At 39.1% G+C, this 27377-nt stretch overlaps 1 protein-coding gene across 2 annotated transcripts in view; it reads left to right on the top strand.

Moving 5' to 3' along the window:
* The window catches only part of RASA2 (RAS p21 protein activator 2), a 142412-nt gene that overhangs the window by 51616 nt on the left and 63419 nt on the right, over positions 1-27377 (top strand). For both annotated transcript variants that reach the window (XM_036757558.1, XM_036757559.1), the window contains one exon: positions 20619-20695. In XM_036757558.1, coding sequence (XP_036613453.1) covers positions 20619-20695 — 77 coding nt within the window. The remainder of the gene's footprint in view (positions 1-20618; positions 20696-27377) is intronic.

Here is a 27377-nt window from a genome sequence, read left to right as displayed (position 1 = left end):
ATTAATTGTCCAGATTTATAACTCTGTGCAGTTGATTCTTGGTGAAAAAGGTGCTTTGGAAAGGTGCACTCAATCTTTAAATAACTTTTTTAAATTTCCAAATCTAACAAGCACTCCCTGATCTTAATTCTTTGTCCTTCCCTGTTTTTGCAGGGGATTCCAGCACACTTTCTTGTCTTATGGATAATTCTTGGGCTCCCTGTTTTGCTGCTACCACCCAAATGAATAAAGCATTTAGGGTAGATTATCCTCTTCACAGGCTATGCCCTCAGTCTTAACTCTTCCCCATTCCTTCTTTATCCCCTTCCCCAACACACAGCTTCCCCTAAGACACATACACACACAGAGAACATTTCAATATACAAAATATATGATATCTCTTACATTTAGCTTGCTTTTTAAAATAGTATATAATCGTTTCAACATGTTACTTTGAAAACTGTTTCATTTTATACTTCCTTCTGATCTGTGTATTTTTTAAAATGCCTCAATGATCCTCCTTTCTTTCTTTTTTTTGACATTATTGTTAGCTCTTTTCTTCTCCAAAAGAAAAACATAGTCCTTTGTTGCAAATAAGCATAGTCAAAAAACCAAAATGCCACCTTTGCTTTGTCCCCAAATCTATGTCTCATTCTTTGTCTTGTCACCCCTCTCTCAGGAGGTGGACAGCATATTCTGTCATCAGTTCTTGGCAATTTTGATTGGCCATTACATTGATCAGAGTTATTGAGGCTTTTATCATTGTTTCTCTTGAATGTGTTGGCAAAGAAGTGAAATAGACTCTGCCTTCGAGGACCATTTGTTCAGAAAGAAACTTTTGAATCAATTGAGCAACAAGGCTGCTATTCTAAACAAGAATGAAGAAGCCCCTACTTTGAGCTTTAAATTTAAAATAAACGTATTACCATCTAGAACAGAGGCTAATGCAAGCCCTGATGCAAGCTCTTGTCTTGCGACAGCAAAAGTTCTGCTTTTCCCCCCATGCCAAAGTAGGCCAGCTAGATTATTATTGTTTTTCCTGGCTGTCCCATAAGCTGACATCTTTCCTTGTAGATAAAGGATAAGTTGAATAGACCTGTATGGTTTTCTTAATGCTAGCCCTCCTCCTGGGTGCTGAGTCCCAACTCATACTAGCTCCATCTTTTTGTAGCATCTTCGATCACCTTCTCTCAAGACTGGCTCACTTCTGCCTTAAGACATACTCAGTTTCCCTGATCTTAATTTGTTGACCTTCCCTGTTTTTGCAGGGGATTCCATCACACTTTCTTGTCTTATGGATAATTCTTGGGCTCCCTGTTTTGCTGCTGCCACCCAAAGGAATAAAGCATTTAGGGTAGATTATCCTCTCTTCACAGGCTATGCCCCAGTCCTAACTCTTCCCCATTCCTTCTTTATCCCCTTCCCCAGTCTTTTCTGCCCCATTTGCTTCAGGCTGGCCCACATAGATAGTTCAGATGCAGTTAAACTGAATCATTGCGTAAGGGGAAATTGGAGGTGTTGGGAGACACTTTGGCTAATTATATACATTTAAGATAGATAATATATACAATTACCATTACTCACTTTTGTATAGATGTAAAGCCCCAAATGATCCATTCCATATGCTCCGTGGCATCACCCACTTAATCCATAAGCCCTGACTTTTGGCTTATCGTTCTTCTGGCTAGTATTTCTACTCTGCTGACCCAGCTGAATCTTTAGCCTTCTTGCTGAATGAGTTATCTAAATTTTAGGGGACCATAGTGCTTTCATGAATGGATTCCAAGTCTACCTCCACTTAGATTCCTTTTAAAAATTTCATTGAAACCATTTTTTCATGAATTCCATCAGTACCTTCTTGGTTTTAATCTAGAAATCTTAGGAGGAGTCTGTATCATTAGCTCCTACATGCTTTCTTAGTGTATCTGAGAGATCCTGTTTTTTATTATATTTTATTTTCTTTGTCAGGGCCTTCTTCCTTGAACTTTATTCCTCCCTTTAAAAAACTCACAAATACTCGTTAACTCTACATTGAAGCATTTCCTACATAATCTACCCAGTGGAGGTGGTCTTCATTCAACTTATTCATAATATCATTTTATAATGTTCCTATTCGGGTATCTACAATATACATTTTACAGTATACACCTTACAGTATACGTTGCACATAAAGTAAATGTAACCTCCATAGACTTGCCTTAAACATTTAGGGTACTTTAGACACCGCATACGTTGTTTAGTTGTTTGTCGTGTCCAACTCTTCGTGACCCCATTCGGGGTTTTCTGGGCAAAGATATTGGAGTGGTTTGCCATTTCCTTTTCCAGCTCATTTTACAGATGAGGAAACTGAGACCAGCAGGGTTAAGTGACTTGCCCAAGGCCAGTTACTAAGTATTTTAGACCTGTTCTGAACTCACGAAGATGAGTCTTCCTGACTCCAGGCCCTGCACTCTATCCACTGAGCCACTTAGCTGTACATGTATTAATTTGTGTTCTAATACAAATACCCAAGCCCCTTGTCCGATAAGGGAGGATCACTCCTAACTTCAGAATAACAGGGGAAAGATATTACCCACTTTTAAATGCTGTGTATTCCTATGGACCACACCCTAGTTACACTGGTATCTTCTTTTGTTCAGATGTGGAAATAATAGAATGAATGTGTAAAGGCTTTAATGGGCATTATTGCATAGTTGTTTAAAAATGGGCATTTCCTCTGTTCTCATATTATATCCTCTTTAGCTCTCGTCTTACCTATTTCTTTTCCTTTGCTCTCAGACTTGTGCCCCTATTTCCTCATCAGCTTTTCTCTTTGCCATCTATCATCTGTAACATTCTAGTGAGACCACATTCCTGCAGGTCACCAACAGCCTTTAAAATCAAAGACTTTTTCTCAAGCTGTGTCATTCTCCATCACTTCTCAACAGCATTTGAAATTGTTGATTGGCACTTGCTTCTTTTAGCTCTCTTCCCTTGGTTTTTCAGACCCTGCATTATTTGAACTCTCCTCTCCCCTTATTCTGATTCCATCAATTCTCATTTATAGGTTCGCTTTCACTTCCTGTGCTCACAATCGCAGCTAAGTGTATTCTCACCTTCTTTTTTATTTTCCATGTTTCTCAAATAGCAGAAGTCTCAATTTGTGTTTAATGAAGGAGTGTATTAGGATATTTAGTACTCTTAGGCTTGAGTATCCTTCCAGACCTAGTCCTTGGCCCTCTCTTTTTCGTTTTATACTCTCACTGTCGTAGAGAAACCATCCTCCTGGCTTTAGCTGTTATTTCTATGCATATTACTGTCACTTGAAATCTACAAATTTGCACCCCACGACCTCACTCCCACCTCCACTTCCACCTCTTACTAATATTTGCAGCTGTCCATAGGACATTTTCATTTGAATGTTTTATCATCATGTCCCTTCCCCCCTTGCCTTCCCTCTACCCCTCCCTTGAACCCCGTAGGTAGGCCTACCAGCACTTATTGACTGTCTGACTGGCTTATCCCTGTGGAGGATGATCATATACTGTGGTACTCTAATTTTATTTTGCTAATAGTATAATACCTCCCCCAGATATACTGTTTTATTGACTGTAAAGTGGAACCTACAGATGAGATCTCTCTCACCTGAGAAGCATAAGGAGAGAGCACTATTAATTGCAATTAGCAGTTAAAATTATTTTAAAGACCATTCTTACATCTTTTTTTTTAAAAAATAACTTTCTCAGCTCACGATTCATTATTAATATTTAAATTAATTTTAATGAAATAAAAAATTATTTTAAAAGGAATGTATGTATAATGTTATGAGACCAGGATACTATGACACTGTTTTGTCTTCATTTCCAAATTGAAAGGTTTATATTTATACCTTAAAGAGAAACACTTCTACATTCCTTCAAGAGACAAACTCATTGTTCTGCTGCAGTCAAAGAGGTGCTTTTAAGAAAGGGAAAGCTTCTTCAACATAATAACAGTATATTTTCTCAGATCAACTGATTAGTGTAAAAAATTCAGAATTAGTAAGTGGAGAATGTTTTCCATCAACAATAAGGACAGCTGTTTGCATCAAATAATATTGGAGCTAGAGATCATTTCAACAAGCCCTAATTAAATAAGTGCTTTGTAAACCTTACTGTGGTATATACAGAAATTGTTTGTTTTTGTTATTAAGCATCCATGAAATACTTTATGTTGGCAGGTCTATTTTAAGTAAGCAGAAAATGCAAACTCTGGAGTATGAGTGAATTGGTTTTGATTATTGGTAGCTATTTTGTAAACCATATATAATAAGCTAAGGAGGGATTCCCTGTGGATGGCATGGTTTTCCAGATGCTCCTGTTTGTGGGTGACACCATGCTGTTTTTTGTCAATGTTTTATCATCATGTTCCTTCTCCCCTGCCTTCCCTTTACCCCTCCCTTGAACCCCAAAGGTAGGCCTGCCAGCACTTATTGACTGTCTGACTGGCTTACCCAGAACAATGCATCCACAGTCACTCAGAAGAGTTTGTCTTAATCTTCTGTACCAGAACGGTGGACAGGGGCGGTGCAGCAGCAAGGAGAGACAAGTCAATGAAGAATGCCTCCACGTATGCCAGCCTTGTACCTGAGGTGTCATCCACAACTCCTGTCACATGCTGCCCCAAATCCAATCAGTTGTTAAGTTCTTCTAAGTTTGTTAACATCTCTCCTGTATGCCTTTTTTGTCCTCTGAGGCTTCCACTCCCCTGGTGTAAGCCTCCATCACCTTATTTGTCCCTGGACTCTTCCAGCCTCTTGCTGATTGGTCTCCCTGTTTTAAGTCTCTCATTACTCCGGTCCATCCACCATTCACCTTTCTTCATAAAAAGGTCTTATCATATCACTCCTCTGTTCAAAAAACTTGGGGAGATCCTTGTTACCTCCAGGATCAAATACAAGATCCTTTGTTTGGCTTTTAAAGCCTGTCATAACCTGGCCCCTCCCTACCTTTCCAGTCTTCTGAAACCTCAGCCCCTTACATGAACTCTTGAGATCCTGTGACACTGGCCTTCCTTCTGTTCCTCAAGCAAGACATTCCATCACCTGACTGTACATTTTCATTGACTTTTCCTACCTCCTTAATGTTGACCTTGGTGCTTTCCGTCTGAGATGACCCCCAGTTTATCGTATCTTGGTTGTACCTAGTCATTGGTGTGTTGTCTCCCCCATTAGACTGAGAGCTCATTGAGAGCAAGGAGCAGTTTTCTGGGGTTGACATTTCTTTGTACTGCCAGTGATTAGCACAGTGCCTCACACGTAGTGAGTGCTTAATAAATGCTAGTTGACTGCCTGACTTGTCTCTTCTCCAGGGTATGACATGAAAACATACAGAACATTACATTAGCATGTATGTATTTGTGTGTATGTGTATATGCATATGATAGGGACACATGGGCAGGTGATAAAAACCCCTGCATTTCTATAAACATCTGTGTGACCCAGCCATTTGCTTGTTTCTTTTTCAATGAAATGTGGTTTGCATTCGTGCGACCATCACCCACGGTAGGCCTCTAGATTTTATCGCTGGACCTATCCATTTCATAGACTCTGTCTGGACACATGCCACTTTCAGTTACATTAGACAGATCTAATGGCACATCCCTGTTGTCATTCTGTGTAGTTTGTTGCTCAATATAGTGATAACTGCTTTTTCCAAAAGTAGTTCTGTACATTTTTAACCTGCCTATCATGTACTTTACTTTTTAATTATTATGATTCATAATAATAGTAACACAACTCTTAGTTACTGTGTTGAAGCAAAAGAAAAAGTAGAGGAGGAAATGGTATGTGGGGTACTTTTTTTCTTGATTTCTCAATGTGCAGGCATGTAGAAATATTCAAAATGAGGAAGTATTCATGTAAATATGGTATTTCATTCAGAATCATTCATGTACTTCCTCTTTGGTCTTCAGGCTTTTTTTTCTAAGATATTTTTCTTATCTCTAGAGATCTTTTGTTAATTGTTAATAGTTGCTCAGTCCTGCACAATGCCTGCAAAAATCACAAAGTCCCTGAACTAGGGTTTACAGTTTAGCTGAGACAATACAATTCGTGTCTAAAGTGCATTAGGTGAAAAGACATTTATAAATACCTACATTTCTGGATCTAGATGGTTCTTATACGTCCCCTGAATGCTTTCCATTGGAAGGAATAAGAAAGTATTGAGTTAATTGAATACCTAAAAGGAAAGGTAAAGGTAGCAGGTATCAATAGAGTATCCAGAAATTAGAAAACAGATTTAAACTGAGCTTAGAATAATAATTCCCAAATTGGGTCTCAGGACCTACGGGAAAGTTGAGATTTGCAGAACTCCCAACAACTTGTTGGTGGCAACAGTAGTATCTGAAGTCAGTATGACGACGAACAGCAACTTCTACTTCCTTTACTCTCCTCATGGGTGCCCTTTAGCCTTATTTTTAATGTGCTAAAGTATTTCAGAGTTTAGTACAACTAATAATATGTGGTCCTGGCATCTATAAGTCTCCCACCTTCCTTTTCTAAACCCACTTTCCTTCTCTCCTTTCCTTCTCCCTCTCCTCTCCCTTCCCCCTCCCCCATCTTCTCATCACCTCTCATTTTGTCCCCTTAATCTTCCCTTTCCTCTCCTTTTTTCCTTTCTTCCCCATCTTTCCTTTCCCCCTTCTTCCTCTTTTATCCCTTTCCTCTTCTTTTCTTCCCTCTTATCTCCTTCCCTCCCCTTTCTTCTCTCCCTTCCCTCTCCCCTATCAATCCTCCTTCATCTTTCCCTACCTTTTCCCTTCTTTCCTCCTCAACCCTTCCTTTCCTCCTTTATTTCCCTCCTTTTTAACAAACAGGATTGTGTCCACTTTTATATTTTTCTCTTTGATGTATTGTATATACTGAAAATATAAGAAAATAAAAGTGACTCAGTTCTATCCCCCTTTCTCCCTCTGCCCACCTTTTCCCTTTCCGATTCTTTCCTCAATTCCTCTCTCACAAAATGTGAAAATAAGATATTCTTTCTACATGGCATCAGTAGAACTTTTCAGGTCATTTAAACTAAGAACATGGAAGAGTTTCCTAAGGAATGTGGGCATCTGCAGGCTTATTGCTATGTCTTAGTATTTCCTCACTAACAAGCTTGTTTTGAATTTCTGGATTTCACTATAAGGTATGATCCAGAAATTTGATTGTTTTGTAGTTTTTTTTATAATATGACTTTTGTTATGCCTGTTTAAACCAGTATGGAAAAAGAATTGCAGACTATTGTAGATTAGTTGTTGTTGTTCAGTCTGGTCTGACACTGTGACCCCATGGACCATAGCACGCCAGGCTCTTCTGTCCTCCACTGTCTCCCAAAGTCTGTCCAGGTTCATGTTCATTCTTTGTCTCGTCTTCTGCCATCTCCTTTACCTTTTGCCTTCAGTCTTTCCTAGCACCAGGGTCTTTTCCAGTGAGTTCCATCTTCTCATTTTGTGACCAAAGTAAAAGCTTCAGCTTTAGGAATTGACCTTCTGTTAAATACTGAATTAATTTCTTATTGACTTGATTTTTTACTTTATTTTACAATACAATTTACAGTTTTACTTGATCTCCTTGCTCTCCAAGGGACTCTCAAAAGTCTTCTCCAGCACCACAGTTTGAAAGCATTGATTTTGTAGCACTCAGCTTTCTTTAAGAGTCCAGCTCTCACAGCCATACATTGCTACTGGAAAAACCATAATTTTGACTATATTTTTGCTGTCAGGGTGATGTCTCTGCTTTTTAGTATGCTGTCCAGATTTGCTGTAGCTTTCCTTCCAAGGAGCAGAGCAGGTGTCTTAACATCGTGGCTACAGTTGCCATCTGCAGTGATCTTTGAGCCAAAGAATATGAAGTCTGGCACACCTTCCCTTTCTTTTCTCTCTATTTGCCAGGAAGCAATGGGACCAGTTGATAGGATCTTAATTTTTTTTTTTATGTTAAGCTTCAAGCTAGTTTTTACAGTCTTGTCTTTCACCCTCATCAAGAGGCTTCGTAATTCCTCCTCCCTTTTGCCATCAGAGTGGTGTTGTCTGCATATCTGAGATTGTTGGTATTTCTCCTCACAACCTTAATTCCAGCTTTAAACTCATCCAGCCTGGCATTTTGCAGGATGTACTATGTAAATACATATGGTGACAATATACAGCCTTATTGTGCTCTTTTTCCAATCTTCAACCAGTCAGTTTTTTCACGTTTGGTTCTAACTGTTGCTTCTTGAACCGCATGCAGTTTCCTTAGGAGATGTCATGTAGATGTTTTTCTCTAACTCCCTTGCTTTTTCTGTAATCGGTGAATGTTGGGGATTTGGTCTCTACTTCCTCTGCCTCTGAAGACCAGCCTGCTCTCCTGGTAATTATCGGTTCACATGTTGCTGAAGCCCAGCTTGCAGAATCTTAAGCATAACCTTGTTAGTGTGTGAGATGAGCACAGTTGTTCAGTAACTTGAGCATTTCTTGTCATTGCCCTTCTTTAGGACTGGGATCTATACTGATCACTGGTGAGTTTTCCAAATTTGCTGGCATATTAAGTGCAGCACTGTAACATCATCATCTTTTAGGGTTTTATATAGCTCAGCTGGAATTCCATTGTATATTTGTGTCTTATGTCACTTTTTACAATGTCAAAACGTAATGAATATAGGAAACTTTTTATATGTCAAACATCAGTAGAGAGTGAAAAGCATTTCACATCATGCCAAAGACAGAAGAAAAATGGCTAGTGATGAGTTGCTAGCCATGATAATAAATCCATAAGCATTTATTAAGTGTCAGACTTAATCAGTGTCAGAGGCTGTGCTAGACACTGAGGATACAAAGATTCAGGTGAACATAGACACAGGTGAGTGTCTATAGAATGTGTTTAAAATGAACACAAGGCAGTTTGGAGACTAGGAAAGACCAGGAGGAATGTGGCCCTTGTGGCTAGAGGATGCAGCGTATGGAAGGGATCAAAGTACTAGAAGGACAGGAAAGAACCAAATTATGAAGAGCTTTATATGCCAAACAGAGGAACTTACATTCTGTGTTTGAGTTAATAGTGTGCCTCTAGAGATTATTGAGTAGGAGTGTGGTATGTTCAGTCCTGGCAGCAGGTGGAGGATGGTTTGGAGTAGAGAAGGACTTCAGGCAGGGAGACCAACCAGAAGACCATTAACATAAACCATATGAGGTCCTGAGAACCTCCAGCGTGGCAGCTGCTGTTGGAATGGAGAGAGAAGGGTTCAATGCAGGATTGTTATGGAGAGAGAAATGGTGAGATGGAGCAGCAGATTGGATGGGCCAGGTCAGTCACAGGGAGGAGTCAGAGATGGCACAGATGTTGTGAGCCTCAGTGACTGAAGTGTGGTGTTGGCCTCAGCAGGAATGGGGAGCATTTGGGAGGAAAGAGAATGAGGTCTGTTTTGGACAAGTAGAGTTTGAAATGCCTACAGGACATTCAGTTTTAAGTGTCTAATGGGCAGCCTGATAAATAATGCAGTAGTGAAGAATTGTAGTCACTTGGCCCAGATGAACAACTGCAGATATTGATAAAGCTCATGGATGAGATTGCTGAACTACTGGTGGTGATCTTGGAAATCATGGAGAACAAGAGAGCTACCATAGGATGGGAGAAGAGTAAATGCCTCAGTTTTTAAGGGAAAAAAACAGAGAAGCAAGAAATGGAGATGGTAATTATAGACCAGTAACACTGACTTTGATTCCTGTGAAAATTTCATAATGTATTTTTGAAGAGATAGTGAACAGCTGAAAAAATGACTGAGCAGCAGATAATGTTAGTTCCCTCCTGCACCTCTTTTTTTTAGTGGAGAATAGTGTAGGTAACAGTTTATCTAGATTTTAGCCAAGAATTTTGGTTAAGCTATTTCTTGCTGTTATAGAGTGAGATGTAGGTTATACGATCATACAATTAAATAGCTTCAAAACTGTTTCAAAGAGTAGTACTGTGCAAGGAGGTCTCCAGTCAGGTGGCCTAGGTGTTTGACCTTGTTTTGTTTAAAATTGTTGTCAGTGACTGGGATATACCCTTAATCAGTTTTATAGATGACAACCCAGGAAAGTTAGCTAATGCATTGATGACTTTCAGAATCCAGAAAGATCTTGGTAGGCTTAGGGAACTGGGCCAAATCCTCTAAGATGAAATTTAATAGGAATAACTGTAAAGTCATACTTATTTTCAAGAAATTATCTGTGGTAGAGGCATGTTGGATGCAGTTTGTCTGAAAAAGAGGCAGAGGTTTTAGTGTAATGTAAACATGATGAATCAACAGTATGATGTGGCCACCCAAAAAAAAATAAAAAAGGCTGGTAGAATCTTGGGTTTCTTTAAGAGAGATAATAGTGGCCAGATCTAAAGAAGTGATGGTTTTAACTGTGCTTACACTATCCTGGCCAGGCCGCACCTGGAGTATTATATTAAATTTTGAGTACCACATTTTAGGAGGGACTTTGATAAACTGAATAAAGTCTAAAAGAAAGCAGCCAAAATTATGAAAGCTTTCAGTCTATGCCATATGAGAATTGGTTGAAGACTGGAGATGCTTACTCTGTGGAAGAGAACCGTAGTGGGTGGATGGGGACCAAGCAGCTGCCTTCAGGTATTTAAAGGGCCATCAGATGGAAGGAGGGATGGCCCCAGACAGGGAGGAACTAGGGGCCATGAGTAGAAGGTGCAACAAGGTGAGCTATCAAAAATGTAATGAGCTCTCTTAGTGTGGTGGGCTCCCCCTCAGTGCACTCTAGAAGGATTTTGAGAACTTGTCATTCGTGTTGTAATGGGAAGTCTTTTCAGGTACGAGGTCTCAGGGGCTCATTGAGGTGGAAGGAAATTCTTGAGTCCATGTTCATTTACTTAGCATTTTTGTGCTCAGGTTTGTCCATATCGTCTCTTGGAGCTCCCTCTCTTCCTTTAAGATGCAGCACAAGCACCGTCTTGTGCAGGAAACCTTTCCTGATCCCCCCAACTGCAAATTCCTTCAATCCTACACTACTTAGATTTCACTGCTTTGCTTTTGTGCTTGTGTCCTGCTTCTCACGGTCAGTGATTATTTCTACCTTTCTACCTTTGTATTTGTATTCTTAGCACCTAGAATGGAGTGTATAAATGCAAGTAAAAAGAGTGAAGTAATTTTGGTTAAAGAAAATATTCATTTAATTACGAGTGGAAGACAGTTTTTGTTCCAATTATATAATTAGTAGTTATAATTTCTTTAAAGCTATCTCAGTTTTTTTAAATGTGTATAAATAACCGATATCCTTGGTGTGTATATATGGTAAGGATGACACTGAATATCAATATTTTAAAACCAAAGGACTTATTACTCATTTAATGAAATGTTTGTAAAGGTGCATAATAGAATGGAAAGTGGTAAAAAGAAGTTATTGTTAGGCTTAATTTTGCAGTAGATTTGCATGTTTTAGCCATTTTATTTTTCAAACATACTTCTGATTTTTATAACTTAAATAAATTTTATGGGTAGTCTTTTCTTGGAAAAGGCCGATATAATTTTATAGATACAGATTTTATTAAACCAAGAGTAAGTGATCAATAAGTAGTATTTGCATTCGTAATTAGGAAAGATGAAGCAATAGACTTGAATAAGTCACGTAGCTTGGCTTAAAGATAATTAGATATTTTTAGTAATACTATTAATGATGACTATTAACTTGGCATCCAGGAGCTTTACGTTTTATTAAGTGTGTACCAACATGTGTCAGCATCCGGTGTTTTCACCTTCTAGCTCTCTTCCAGTATGACACAGTTGTTATGTTTGTACAAGGTTTGGCAAATATTTTCTTGATGCACCTAGGAGGATCGTCTAGCAACTGTGTACAACACCCTTGGCAGAAATCCAGTCTGGCTGGAATTTTTTTTCCTTTGTGTGAAGGAATTTTTATTTGTGAAATCATACTAACTTTCTCAAATTTTTCGTTTTTATTGATCTTTCTACATTGCCTTAATTTCCAAATTTGTCCTTCCTCTCTCCCTTGCCTACAAAGTTAGACCTTTTAACAAAGAATAAAAAGAAAGAAAGAAGGGTAAAGCAAGACTACAGAAACAGGTCAGCAAAACTAGAGCAGTGTGTCAGCCCAGGGCTGACAGTGTGTGGGAAATCCCACCTGTCTCTGGGATATCACTCAACTCTGCAAGCCATTGGGGAGGGGGAGGGTGGAGCGGAGTCATTTTCTTCTTTCTTCGAGGCCAGACTTCCTCATTACATTTGCCCAGCATTCAGTTTCTTTTTATATCTTTGCCATTTATGTTCTTAGAGTTGTTGTATAGATTATTTTTGTAGTTGTTTCACTCTTCATCAGGTTATATAGATTATTGTATTATTTTTGAGGGCATCACCATCCTTCCAGTCTCTAGGCTCAAAACCTTGATGTCAAACTAGACTCCTCACTTTCACCCCCCCCCCCACACCTGTATCCAAACTGCTGGCCAAAGGCTGTCAGTTTTACCTTTGTAACATCTCTTACATAGGCTCCCTTCTCTCTGCTGGTGCTGCTAGCACCTCTCATACAGACCCTTATCACCTCACACCTGGACTACTGCAAAAGTCTGCTTGTTGGTCTCCCTGCCTGAACTCTCTTCCCAGTCTAGTCTGTCCTCCACATAATTGTCAAAATGACCTTCCTAAAGTCCAGGTCTGACTGTGTCACCCCACTGCCCAATAAACTCCAGTGGTTCTCTGTCTCTAAGATCAAATATAAATTCCTCTGTTTGTTGTTCAAAGCCTTTGTAACCTGGTGCCCCTCCCCACCACCACAACACACTGCCAGTCTTCTTCCACCTTTTTATAACCACCCACCACCATTACCATCACCATGTGATCCAGTGATATTAGCCTCTTTGTGTTCCTCAAAGAAGACACTCCATCTCTCAACTCCTGAGTATTTTTATTGGCTGTCCCCCACACTTGGCATTCTCTCCCTCCACATCTCTGCTGCCTGACTTCCTTCAAGTCCCAGCTAAAATCCCACCTTTTACAGGAAACTTTTCTCAGTCTGCCTCAATTCTAGTGCCTTTCCACTGTTGATTATCTTCAATTTATCTCGCATGTGTGTGTTTATATCTTGTACATAGTTATTTGCATGTTGTGTCCCCCATTTGACTGTGAGCTTCTTGAGATCAGGAACTATCTTTTACCTTTCTTTTTAACCGGAGTACTTAACGTGTCGTAGGTGTTTAATTGATGTTTATTGACTGACTGACAAGTGATCCCATGCTTCTGAATTCTGTTCATTGTTTCTTGCAGCACAGTATTGTTCTTCAGAGTCATGTACTACTGTCAGTAGTCAATAAACCTTTATTAAGCGCCTTCAATGTAACAGTTACTGTGCTAAGTACTAGGGCTACAAATATGAAAAAAAGACAGTTCCTTCCCTCAAGAAGCTTTCAATCTAACCGGGAAAGACAAAATACAAAAGGAAGCTGAAAGTGGCAAGGGGTAGGGGGAGAGGTATCCACGGTGGGGGTGGGGGGGCGGGGGATTGGTAGAGAAATCCCAGAGTAGTGCCCCAGGTGAGAAACGAGACTGTGTCTGAGCTGGGCTCTCTCCTTAAATGGAGGTTTGGAGTTCATGGCCCCACCCTCTACTCGGAAAGGTGCTGGGTAGTGATGAGGTGGAGTACACCAAGGCTGATGAGATCTTACAGGAAGATGAGGTGATCCCTATAATAAGCTTCCTGTTTATTTAGTCATTCTCCATTTGATGGGCATTGGCTTTATGTCCACTTCTTTGCAAGCACCAAAAATGTCGTTATGCATATTTTGGTATATATAAATTGAGCCAGATGGCCTTCTAACTCTCAGATTCTGTAATTTTCTGTATATCTTGAGAGGGAAACATGGTTCAAGGAATTCTATCAGAGGACTAGACCTGGAGTCAGGAAGACCTGAGTTTATAGCTTCAGGGACTTGCTAACCATGTGACCTTTTAACTTCTGCTTGCCTCAGTTTCCTTGCCTGTAAAGTTGGGATAATAATAGCACCTCTTTCTGGGGTTGTTGAGATAATCACATGAGATATTTGTAAAACTCTTCAACACTGGCACTTAGTAGGTTCCATCTAAGTGGTGGTAGTGGTTAATTACTTTTAGTAGCAACTAGTTTTCCAAATTTCTTCTATATGGAGAAATCAGTAAGTTATAAGTTAGATGAATTTAAACTTATCTTTGAAGTGATTTATTATAGATAAAGTAGATAATGACTGATTTTATTATAGAAACCACCAGTATTACACATTCAGACAAAATAAGAAAATGTATTAGTTGGTCTGTAAAATAAATTAATCAACTTAACTCAGGGCAATTAAATGATTTACTAGCAATTACACAAATGTTTTCTACAATTGGAAGCAACCAGAGTAAAATATTTTTCAAAATTTTTATTATACATGAGTAATTTTTACATAAGCCTTCTCAAAAGATCCTTTGAAATATGAAGGATTTGCTTACATTCCAAGCCTGTATTTTTAATTTGCTGTGGCCTTTGTTTCACTTTTATGTATATCTGCTAGGCAACTGTGGACTTAGTATAAGGGATCAACATAAGTCTATCTATCAACTTTTCCTTCAGGTCATCTCTTAAAAATCTGGTATATTTACATCTTATAGTAGCTGTTTAATTATATCTTATAATTTTTGAGAAGATATTGAGGCAGATTTTAGCTAGATATAATGAAAAACTTTTTAAGCATTGGCACTCTGAAAGGCATAGTTTCTCTGACAGTGATGGGTTGCTCTTCACCAAAAGTCTTATAGGCTCAGTGACTATTGAGATGTTCTAAGTTAGACCTGAGTTAGACTAGATAGCTTCTGAGGCCCCTTCCATCCCCCCTTTTATTACTACCTGTTCTCATAATCACTTCTCATTCTTCCCATTTCCCCCATTAGAACCTTATTTTCTATCATTTCCATTCATTTCTTCTTTGCACAGCGCACTTTTCTAGGCATTGGGCAAAGATAAAATGGAGTCCCTGCCCACAAAGATCTTATATTCTGATGAGGAGAGAGGAGATAATACATGACTGCAATACAAACAAAATGAGCTAAGGAGGAGAGGAAAGGTCTGAATGTAGCACCATAAAACTTTGAGGAAGGAGAGAGCGCTCCAGAGTTCATGGACAAGTGGCACCTGAGTTGTGCTTTTCAGACAAGGAAAGATTTCAGAAGTTGGAGATGGAGAGGAGAGGAGAGGAGAGGAGAGGAGAGAGAGAGAGAGAGAGAGAGAGAGAGAGAGAGAGAGAGAGCAGGATAAGAGCAGGGACCAGTGAGAAGTCCAGGTAGATTACTGGAATAGAGAATACTTAAAGGAAAGTGATAGTAACATTTTACCCATAGGACTAGTATAGTCCTATATCTCTATTTTACAGATGAGGAAACCGAGACCCAGCAAGATTGAATGATTTGGTCAAGGTAGTCGATAGTAAAGCTATTGGGATCCAGCTGGCTCCTCTTAATCCAAATACAGTACCCTTTTCTTTTAGGGGCAAGGCCCTTGAGTTCCAGATATCATGGTATGGTTAATGTGTTGGAGTAAGTGAGGGTGTATCTTGAGAAACATAGTGACAAGTGCTGTTTAGACCAGAGAGCTACAGCCCTGAAACTCATTCTTCCCTTGATGGAAAAAACAAATGTATCCATGTCTAACCTTAGAGCAGATAATGAAGGTAGGGTGTGGATAAAGTAGGAGCAGAGATTAGGAGGCTATAAGTCATACCCACAGTATGAGACAAAATGCAACTGAAGGGGTATCCTCGATCAGTTTGTCCCTCATCACTCTCTATCTAAGTTCCATCTTTTTAAGTGGTGGAATAGTTAGTGAACACAAGCCATTGGCCCCACTTACTTGTACTCTCTTATCATGTATGGCTTTGACCTGTTTGATTGGCCAGCTTCTGACTCACTCTTAGGTTCTTTGCAGTATAGTTGTGGGTGGCTTCTTTCCTAACAGAGACATTTAAGTTGGAGGCAGATTGTAGAGGACCTTGAATACTAGGGGAAGACATTCTGTATTGATTTTAGAATATAAGATTTTAGAGCTAGAAGGAACCTTAGGGCTTTCATCTGACACAGATGAAGAAACTGAAATCCCCATAGACAAAGTCATGTGCCAAAGTCACATAATTAATGAGTGACAACACTACAGGTAGAACAAGGGTCTCTTGATTATCAGGATAATGCTCATACTGCTATATAAGAGTCACAGGCCTCAACACCTGTCCAGTATAATCCAACTCACACACGAAAGAAATCTGTTCTGTAACAAGTCTGACCGGTGGCTGTTTAGCTTCTGCTTAAAGACCTTCTAGGTGAGGGAATCCACCTTCCCTCTAGTCAACCCCATTCTGGTTTTGGATGGCTTAAATTGTCAGGAAGTTTTACCTGACATCAAATCTAAGTTTGTCTCTTTACAACTTTTGCTCATGGAAATTCTGACTTCAAGGAGCATGTAGAACAAGTCTGATCTTTCCTCAATATGACATTCTTTCAAGATACTTAGAGACAGTTATTATCTCCCCTTTTGTGTGCCCCCCCCTTATTCTCCTCTAGGCTAAATAGCCTTAGTGCCTTTAGCGATCCCCATGGGCCCCATTCTCTTTGTCATCCTTGTTTACTGGCCTGCACTCTGTATACCCTCTAGCTCAGGCTGTGGGGCCTGGCTCTGAACACAGTTCCATGGTAAAGGCGCAATGCAGGGTGATAACTTCCTGCTGCCTGGAAGCTGTGCTTCTCTTAATGTTGTTGAAGATTGAATGAGTAGGCAAAATGGCATAATGACCAATGTGCTAGACTTTGTATTAGGAAGGCCTGGGTCTGAATTCTGCCTCAGACGTTTACTAACCATGTGATTCTGGGCGAGTCACTAAAGCTTCCCAGCCTGAGTACCCTAGCAGCTACTTCACAGGATTGTTGTAAGTATCAGATGAGATAATACATGTAAAGATTGGCAGTCCTTAAAGTTATGTAAATGTTAGTGATTATTTTGGTTGTTTTTGTTAGGTTTTTTTGGCTACATCATACTGCTGGCTCATATTGAGTTTTCAGTCCGCTATTTTTTCAGCTATTCTTCAGAAAAGCTGCTGTCTAACCATGCTTCTCTTGTCCTGTATTTTAAGAAGTTGGTTTTTTTTGTATGTACGATTTTACATTTATTCCTATTGAATTTCATTTCATTTGATTCAGCCCATTGCTTTACCTTTCAAGGTCTTTATGGATTCTGAGTTTTTCATTCCGTGTGTTAGCTATTCTTCCCAGCAGTAGATCATCTACAGATTTGATAAGAATGTCATCTATGCCTTTAAGCCATGGATAAAAATATTAACCAGCATGGGGTCAAGCATAGATCCTTAGATCTGGAGATCCTTCATCGAAAACCTTCTGCCACAGTCATGTTGATCTGTGGTTGTCCCCCCATCCATAATCACTGATACAACATGAGGAAAAGAGCTCCCATCTGGTGGGATGCTGAGCTCATGGAGTAAACTATGACAACTATCTTGAATCCACCTAATTAATTGTATTGCCATTTAGTTTGTCACTTGTAAGAACATAAAGTAGTACGTCAACATATGTAGCTATTATGTAAATATATACATCAGTATGTCAAGGATCTGTAATTTCATCAGCATGGGCTCCTCTTCAGCTGATACAACCTCTCTATCCCTGATGACTTTGTAGATAATCTTTAAGGCCATCACCCCATAACCAACTCAGTAATGGCCTCCTGAACCCAGCAAAGTTGTTTCTCACACTGCAGACACAGTAGTCTTTTCCCCTTGGTATAGTATCTTCCAGAACTAGTGTTGCACTGGCAGAACCTCAGAGAATGCAAGATGCTCAAGCAATACAGACAGACACACATGGTTCATATATGCAAATATATAAAATTCAAGTACATACATGTGCATATATGTACTATTACCTCAGGGACTTGATCTTTTGCAGACAGGCAATGCCAGATGCCTTGAGGCAGACCTCTCAAAAAGTCATTCTGTTTTTGACTCATTCTTTGCTATGTTGGCCGTGTCCAACCCTTCCACTTCTCCCTTGAGAACTTCAGAGGCCAGCCCTTTTCTGGGTTGGAAATTCATTTTATAACTGCTTTCACTCTGCCAATACTGTACTGACTCAGGCCTCCCACATCCAGACTTCTCCCATGCTTTCTTTAGAATAACACCAACTTTTAGAAGTCATGAAGAGGCCATCTTAGGGTTATGGAATGAATGGCAAAGCTTCAAGGAAAGTACCTTCTTGGGAATATCATGATAAGATAAACTGGTTTTAGTAGTGCTGGTAAATACTTAATAAACCATAGGGTGAAAGAAGTTTTGTTATTCAGTGAAAATAAGCAACAAAATACAAAGGAACAAGCACTACCTTTGTATTCTTCAAGACCTGGGTAAAACTCCACCTCTGATACTTCATACCTTTATGATGACTCAGGCAACTCAGTTTCTTCAGACATAAAGTAGGAGGTTCGAATGACAGCTCTGCGCTAAGGCATCATGCTTTAAATCTCTGATGCTGAGGAAATGCTAAAAACCCCAGCAAGGCCCAGTTCTAGGAGGGAAAATTCAGGATGATTTAGAAAATAATATTCTATCCAAGTCTGAGATAAAGTGAAAATAAGATTAAGCAACTATTGAAAATGAAGATCAGTTAGATAACTAGATGATTACATTTTTGAAAATCCTGCTTTAACACTATATACTTGACTTTAAAAATATATATGTAATAAAATAATATTTGTGCTTAGCTATTTGATAAGCTACCATTATAACAAAAAGGCATATTTTTTATGGAAAAAGCATACTTATCTTTTGGCTTAGTAACTTTGCCTTATGAAAAGTCTGGCTATGTAAACTGTCCCCGTTTTAGCTGTGGCGTGTAGCAGGAAGTAAAAGAGATGAACAATAACACTGTCATCTAGTTCTTTTCTCACCAATTTTTGGTCAAAAGTGGAAGTCAGGGCTAAAATGTAATTTTGTCTGTGATAAAGTCTCTTTACAATTACAAAGAAACTCTGAGCATGATAGTTTGTGTTGACTGGAAGTGAGCGTCTTTTTCTGTAGCTCAGTACCTTTTGAGTTTTTCGAGTATTCTCCTAATAGTTTTTCTCCATCATGCGTGGACACGTTTTGTCCCCACTCCCTGGCTTGACCAAGTCAGCTCACAGTTATGTTTTTCTAAAGATTAATGCCTAAAGCATGTGCTGTTAACTTGTTAGTGGGAGTAATGAACATACAGAGTTGGAACTGTTACAGCACTAATGATTCTCAGCAAGATCTAGAGTCTTGTCTTTTTGTAGCCATAATACTACTTTACCTTTTAATTGTAAATTGACTGCCATTATCAAAAAATTTTCTTCTGCATGCGTCTGTACTCTTTGCATTAATTTTTCCAATATAAATTTATTAAGATTATATGAAAATGGGGCCTGTCCAATATGTGGGTTTGTTTTACATGACTATGGTTATTTACCTTTATGGAGAGAGAGTTGCAACAGAATGGAGGAAAATGATAGTGATAGTAAAAACTGGAAGAAAAGAATATTTTTTAAAATCTTTAAAAACATACAGAAGAGAGCAGGAGAAAGTTCAAAAGGGGAGATAAACAAACAGGGCAGTATTGGAGCTGTCATGTTAAAGTTGTTATCTATCCAAAACCCAAGATGTACTTAGTTGGAGTCCATGCTTTTGTATGTAGGCCTTTTTTCCTGTTCTTCGTATAGAAAAGTATGCTTGTTGATATTTGACAAGTTTATAACAATAAAAAGCAAAATTTAAACAAAAAGTGCCACTGATTTTGCTTTAATAGTGGTATCATATGTTCTCAGTAGTTAAAATTGAAGAAAGTTAGGGTGTCTGTGCCTCCCTTGTTTTTTTAATAAAACCACAGAAATCATTGTTTATATATAATTTGGCAAACCAGATTTCTTAAAACACATAATTTATACTCATGTAGTTTTTTTAAAAATCTTTTATCTACTTAGTTTTTGCATTTAATTTTGTTTTTTGCTTTTCAATATAGACATCTCCCTGGTACTTAGAGTGCCTCACGCTGGCAAATTCTTGATTCCTAGCTATACATCTTGTTTCCCCAACTAGATTGTAAGCTGCTTGAGACAGGTTAGGTCTGCTCTTTTTATGTATTACCCACAGTGTCTTCTGCTTAGTGGTTCAATGAATGCTGATTGGTATAAGCAAGCAACAAAAAAACTTTTAGACCTTATTGCTTACTTAACTTAGCCTTAATTTTATATTGGTTTTAGGATTGGTTTCTTTGTCTTCTAGCTTAGTGATATTAGTATTTGGAAGGGAAGATATCTCTCCTGTCATTCTGTTATACTAATATTATTACTTTTAGCTTTTATTTCAAATTATTTTACTCTCAAATGTGTATTATTTTATTTCTCATCTAGGGCAACTGAGCCATTAGAGTCATACTGTTTCATCTATATTAGCATCATCATTTAAGGTGATAAGTTAAAATCTTTAAAATAGTAGAATAGTCTAAATTGCTTATATAGCTTGATTACTACTTAAAAGTGTATTCACATGTTATTTTTATGTGGCATGTTTATGTTTTGTCATTAAAAGAACACTAATAAATGCACTTTTTTGTTTGTTTCAGGGTAAAGTTCATCTGGAATTAAAACTGAATGAACTCATCACGGATAATGGATCTGTGTGCCAGCAACTTGTCGTACAGTAAGAATAGTTCTTTTACAAAAAAATTGACTAGAAATTGTTTTTTGAATCCTACATCCAGTAGTTTTTAGTTTTAGATATTTAGAGAGATAGCTTGGTTTTGTGGTTAGGGTGGTAGATCTGAAATCAGGAAAGTCTGAGTTCACATCCTGCCTTAGACCTTTGCTAGGTGTGTGACCCTAGACAAGTCACTTAATCTCTCTCAGGCTGAATTTCCTCATCTATAAAATGGAGATAGTAACAATTCCTACCTCACAAGGCTGTTGTGAGGATGAAGTGTGTAGAGCATTTTGCAACCTTAAAACACAGTGTAAACATCACTTATTGTTGTTGTGGTCATTGCTGTTGTTATTGCTAGGTATCTCAGGCATCTTTGGAATAGCTTTAAGAGCTTTGTTCTCTCACCCAAAATTGAATTGCAGTTTGTTTTGCATGGCTAGTCTTTATAGGACACAAGTTACTAGTTAGATGTGGCTGCCAGCAAACTGTCCAGTCGATTATCAGCTATCTTACAAGTTTTCTAAAAAGATTTTGTTTTTTTTCTTTGATAATTGTACTCCTTTATGATCTTGTAGAAGGGACAGTTAATATAGGAAGGAATATAGAGTGAGGCCTCCATAAAAGCCTAAGTGATACCCTTATAGATGAGAATTATGTCTTAATCTTTTCTTGGGAGAGGCAGCGTGGCATAGTGCCAAGGGGTTGGATTGGAAATAACAGTTCAATTGAACATTAATAATCACCAACAGCGTTTAAGGCTTTAAGGATATTAATATGAGAAACAGCGCACATCCTGACCCAAGCAAATTCATCATCTTTAAACCTGGCATTCAGACCTGGCTTTATTACTCACATGCAGTGTAACTAGCACTAAGTCCCTTAAAGTCTAAGGGTGATTATGAGAAAAAGACTGGAAACTAGAAAGCGCTGTATAAAGGTGGGGAGCTAGGTGGTGCAGTGGCTAGAGCGGTAGGCTTGAAGGCTGGACGACCTGAGTTCACATTTAGCCTCAGATGCTTACTAGCTGTGGGACCCTGGGAAAGTCACTAGCCTCCCTCTTCCTACTTCCTCATCTGTAAAGTCGGGATAAGCACAGCACCTGCCTCCCAGGGTTGTTACGAGGATCAAGTTAGAGAGCTATTTACTGGCGTTTTCACTCGTACATTTTTATAAATGTTAAATTTGTAAAATCTGCTTCTTTTTAGTTTTAAGTCTAATTTGGGGGAAGGAGTGCCTCCGTAATAACTTAAAGAGCATAGATTGGACTGTCATATTCTTTTTAAAGAATACATTTTTAAAGATTAACATTTATTTTTTCTCCATCCCCAGCCCTCCTCTGAAAAAAAAGAGAAAAAGAAAACCATTTTTAACAAATAAGCATGGTCAAACAAAGCATATTCTTCTATTGGCCGTATCCAAAGGATTTTCATATTCTCACATGAAGTGAATATTTGGTAAATCTGTTGTTGGGGACATATACATAGATAACTTAGTAGACTCCTGCTATGTATAAGGCACTGAATATACAAAAACAAAAATAAAATGGCCCCAGCCCTTAAGAAGCTTCTATCAGGAGAGACATGTATTTTAATAAAGTACAAGATAATTTGGGGTGACAGGAGGGTCCTAGCTGTTGAGAGAATCCCAGTATCTCAGAACAGCATTTTGAAGGAAAAAGAGGATTCTCAAAGGTGAGGCAGGAGTGCATTCCAGGCATGGGCAACAGTGAGTGCAAAGTCCCCCAGCTGGACATGCGTATCATTGATGATGAATAGCAAGGTCATTGTGGCTCGACTATAGTGCTAATGCAGGAAGGGGAGGAATGGATAAAAGAGTGGAGAGGGTAGGCTAGGGCCAGGTCACAGAAGGCTTTAAAAGCTTAGCAGAGAATTCCTGCCAAAATAGTTGCCTGAGCTGGAGGCAGACTGCCAAGCTCTCACCTCCCTACTCCCACAAAACCTCGGTATGATTAAGATATCTGTCTGATGAGAAACTACGAGAAGTGACTTCTTCCACTCCAGCATGGCACAGATTTTGAGCCAGGAGCCCATGAGCAATAGGAAAGGGGATTTCTGCAGCAAAGAGGGTACCAGTACAAGCAGAGCCATGCTATATATGGTTTTCAGGACTGTGTCCAGAGGTATCAAGAAGGAAGACTCCTATGAGAAAGCCCCAAGTGGTTAGAACACTTCCCTGTGGAGGAGCTTGGAAGCCTAGGGAGAGATAGCAGAGCAGCAGCCAGTAGTACTGAGCAGCTAGGTATCACAGTGCAGGCTCAGGACCTCTGAGGTGTCTAGCTCTATGTCTTAAGATGCTAGAAAAGGCCCTGAGGATCCAGCATTTGGAACCTCAAAAATCTTGCAGAGGTTAGTGCGGTAAAGAATTGCTATAAATGTGTCTGTGCATATGGATCCTTTCCCTATCTCTTTGATCTCTTTACCATAAAGACCTGGTCTTTAGGGGCATAGTTCTAAATTGCTTTCCAGAATGGTGGAACCAGTTCACAGTTCCACCAACAGGGTACCAATATTCCTGTCTTCCAGCAGCCTCCTCAAAAAGGCCATTTTCATTTTTGTCATCTTTACCAGTCCGATAAGTACAAAGTGAAACCTTATTTGTTTTCATTTGAATTTCTTTTAGTGATTTGTAGTATTACTTTCATACTACTGTTGATTCTTAATTTTTTTTTCCTTGGAAACCTACCTATTCATATCCTTTTGCCATTTATCTATTGGGAAAAGCATAGACAAACTTCTTGAAAAAGTTGTCTATACTCTGTTGCTCCCATTCCTCACATCCTTCCATCATACCCTTATAATAGGACCTTTGCCCCCACTACTTTACTGAAGCCTATATCAGAGATCATCAGTGACCTAATTGCCATACCCATTGACCTCTTTTCTGTCATCCTCCTCGTTCGTCTCTCTGGCACTTATCATTTGACTAACCACCTTTTTTCCATCACTCTGAATTTCCTCTGTTCCTTTGCCTTTAGGAAGTGCCACGCTCTGCTGGTATTATTGCTACTTATGTATTTATCCTAGGGATCTGTCCTGGGCTCTTTTCTCTATAACTGTCTGGCTTGGTGATTTCATCAGCTTCTATGAGTTTGATTATCTCCATGAAGATGATTTCCCAGATCTGTATGTCTAGCCTTAGTTTCTTTCTTTTTTTAAAAAATGTATTTCCACATTAGTCATGTTGTAAAGAAGAAGTAGAACCAAAAGGAAAAACCACAAGAAAGAAGAAACAAAAAAAAAAAGAAAAGGAAAATAGTATGCTTTGATCTGCATTCAGACTCTGTAGTTCTTTTTCTGTATGTGCATAGCCTTTTCCATCAGTCTTTTGAAATTGTCTTAGATCCTTGTATTGCTGAGAAGAGTTAAGTCTGTCATAGTTGATCATCATACAGTGTTGCTGTTACTGTGTACAATGTTCTCCTGGTTCTGCTCACTTCACCCAGCATCAATTCATTTAAGTCTTTCGAGGTTTTTCTGAAGTCCACCTACTCATCATTTCTTATGGAACAATAGTATTCCATTACATTCATATACTACAACTTGTTTAGCCATTCCCCAATTGATGAGCATTCCCTTGATTTCCAATTCTTTGCCATCACCAAAAGAACTGCTAAAAATTTTTTACATGTGGGTCCTTTTCCCATTTGTATGATCTCCTTGAGATACAGACCTAGAAGTAGTATTGCTGAGTCAAAGGGCATGCACAGGTTTATAGTCCTTTGGGCATAGTTACAAATCTAATTTTTTAAAAAATAATTTATTTTTAGTTTTCGACATTCAGTTTCACAAGCTTTTGAGTTTTAAATTTTCCCCACTTCCCTCCCTTCCCCCCTTCTTCCTCCCAAAGATGGCATGCAGTCTGATATAGGCTCTACATATACATTCATATTAAACATGTTTTCACATTGGTCATGTTGTAAAGAAGAATTATAACTAATGGAATGAATCATGAGAAAGAAACAAAACTATAATAAACTAAACCAAAAAAAATAAAGAAAGAGAGAGAGCAAATAGTATGCTTTGATCTGCATTTAGACTCCATAGTTCTTTCTCTGGATGTGGATGGCATTTTCCATCATGAGTCTCTTGGAATTGTTTTAGATCCTTGTATTGCTGAGAAGAGCTAAGTCTATCAAAATTAGTCATCGCAAAGTGTGGCTGTAACTGTACAATGTTCTCCTGGTTCTGCTCACTTCACTCAGCCTCAGTTCATGTAAATCTTTCTAGGTTTTTCTGAAGTCTGCCTGCTAATCGTTTCTTATGGAACAATAGTATTCCATTACGTTCATATACCACAACTTGTTCAGCCATTCCCCTATTGATGGGCACCCCCTCAATTTCCAGTTCTTTGCCACCACAAAAAGAACTGCCATAAATATTTTTGTACATGTGAGTCCTTTTGCCATTTGTATGATTTCTTTGAGATACAGCCCTAGAAGTAGAATTGATGGATCAAAGAGTATGCACATTTTTATAGCCCTTTGGGCAAAGTTCCAAATTGCTCTCTAAAATGGTTGGATCAATTCACAATTCCACCAGCAATGCATTAGTGTTCCAATTTTCCCATATCTTTTTCGGCATTTATCATTTTCCTGTTTTGTCATGCTAGCCAATCTGATAGGCGTGTTGTGGTACCTCAGAGTTGTTTTGATTTGCCTTTCTCTAATCAATAGTGATTTAGAACATTTTTTCATATGACTATAGATATCTTTAATTTCTTCCTCTAAAAACTACCTGTTCATATCCTTTGACCATTTATCAGTTGGGGAATGGTTTGTATTCTTATAAATTTGACTCAGTTCTCTATATCATAGTTCCACATCTAGCCCTAGTTTCTTGCCCTAGTTGAGTTCTATATCACCAATTGCCCTTTGGGCATCTCAAACTAGATGTTCCCTAGACATCTGAAACTCAGCATTTCCAAACCAGAACTTATCATTCCTCCAAACCCCACCTCCCCCAAAAAGGGTTGACTTAGGTTGATTGACCTAATATCCCCTTCATTCACTCTTCATTTCTTTATACTGCCTTTGGCAGGCTTTTGTCTTTGTCCCTCTTTTCTTGTTGTATGCTTAGCAATCTCATTTACTCCAACAGCTTCCACCACCGTTACTGCATGCACATCATATCCAAATCTCCAGACCCTCTTCTCTCTCTGTGGAATGTACTTGCTACCTCATTTAACCTATCTTAACACAGCTCTTATTTTTCCCCTTTATACCCTTCCCCTTCCTCTACCTCAAAAAAAAAATTCCTCCACTTTCTGACTTCATTATTTTTGGACAGTGGTACTAAGTGGTAGTGGTACTGTCAGCCACAATTTTCATATTCAAAGCCTTGTTGTTTCTTGTTTTTTCCCACTCATTTCTCATATGCATCCAGTTCCTAAATCCTATGATTTCTACCCCAGGAATAATTTTTGTCTCTCCTGCTTCCAAACTCTTCCTGCCTCCCTTTCCCCCTCCCCCATCTTGGTACTGAATTGCCACTACCACCTCCCTTGACTAGTACAGTAGCCTCACAGGTCTTCTGGCCTCCCTTCTCTCCTCCCTCCATTCCATCCCGAACTCTGTAGCCAAAACCAGTTTTTCTTTTTGTATTTATGTGCTCCAGCACAGCTGTGATAGGTCCCACAAAGTTGGGACGACTTCCAGTATAGCCAGCAACAAACTGCCTCATTTTCCAAAGATTGACTCAGCTAAGTTTGGGAGGACTCATCACCAGGTTAGAAGCAGGGTGATGAATTTTTTGGTCAAGGCAGCTGATGAAGGCTGTCTACTGTGGTGCAGTAGCACGTTAGTGGAACCCTTGCTGACAGAAGCCCAGATCTTTGAGCTGTACACCTGGCTTTGTCACTCACTGTTCCGAAGGCCTCACTGGCTCCTCATCACCTTCTTGGTAAAGTTCAGACCCTTTAGCCTAGCATTCTAGGCCCCCCACCCCTTGTGGCAGCACCCTACCTTTTCAGCCTTACCTTCTTCTCCTCCCCTCTCCACGTTCAGTTACCCGGGCAGCCTAGGCTGTTCACTCCTCCCAGTAATGCCCCATCTCTTTTTCTTCGTTCTTGCTATTCCCTTCACATGAAATGCCTCATTCCTTCTCCCTCTTCCATGCCCTACTGCCATACTGAATTCCTCCCCATTCCTTGAAGTGCAGCTTAGAGGCCACCTGATCTTCCCACAGCACTTTATTTAGGTCTTTTGTGTGCTCATGCATTATTTGGTTTATGAAGATTCTTTTTATTTGTTCCAGATCTCCCTACTGAAAGATAAACTCTGTGAAAATAGCGGCTAGGCTTCATTCTTTCTTTCTTTTTTTTTTTTTTTTGCAAGGCAATCAGTGTTAAGTGACTTGCTCAGGGCCACACAGCTAGTAAGTATCAAGTGTCTAAGAGTGGACTTGAACTCAGGTCCTCCTGACTCCAGGGCTGGTGCTCTATCCATTGCACCACATAGCTGCTCCTACGCTGCATTTTCTAAACTTTATTTTTCCCCTGGCATAAGCATACAAGTGCTTAGTGGAGAGATGTTAGACTGAACAAGAAGCCGACATTTATTGAACGCTGTGTGCAGGGTACTGGGTGAAGTGTTTAAGATAGAATGAAATACAACTGGCTCTGCCCTGAGGGAACATGTCCATAAATAACTAGAATAAGACACATC

The sequence above is a fragment of the Trichosurus vulpecula genome, chromosome 4, assembly GCF_011100635.1.
Source record: "Trichosurus vulpecula isolate mTriVul1 chromosome 4, mTriVul1.pri, whole genome shotgun sequence".
Taxonomy (NCBI): Eukaryota; Metazoa; Chordata; class Mammalia; order Diprotodontia; family Phalangeridae; genus Trichosurus; species Trichosurus vulpecula.
The sequence above is the reverse complement of the archived record's forward strand: the minus strand, read 5'-3'. Positions and strand labels throughout refer to the sequence as shown.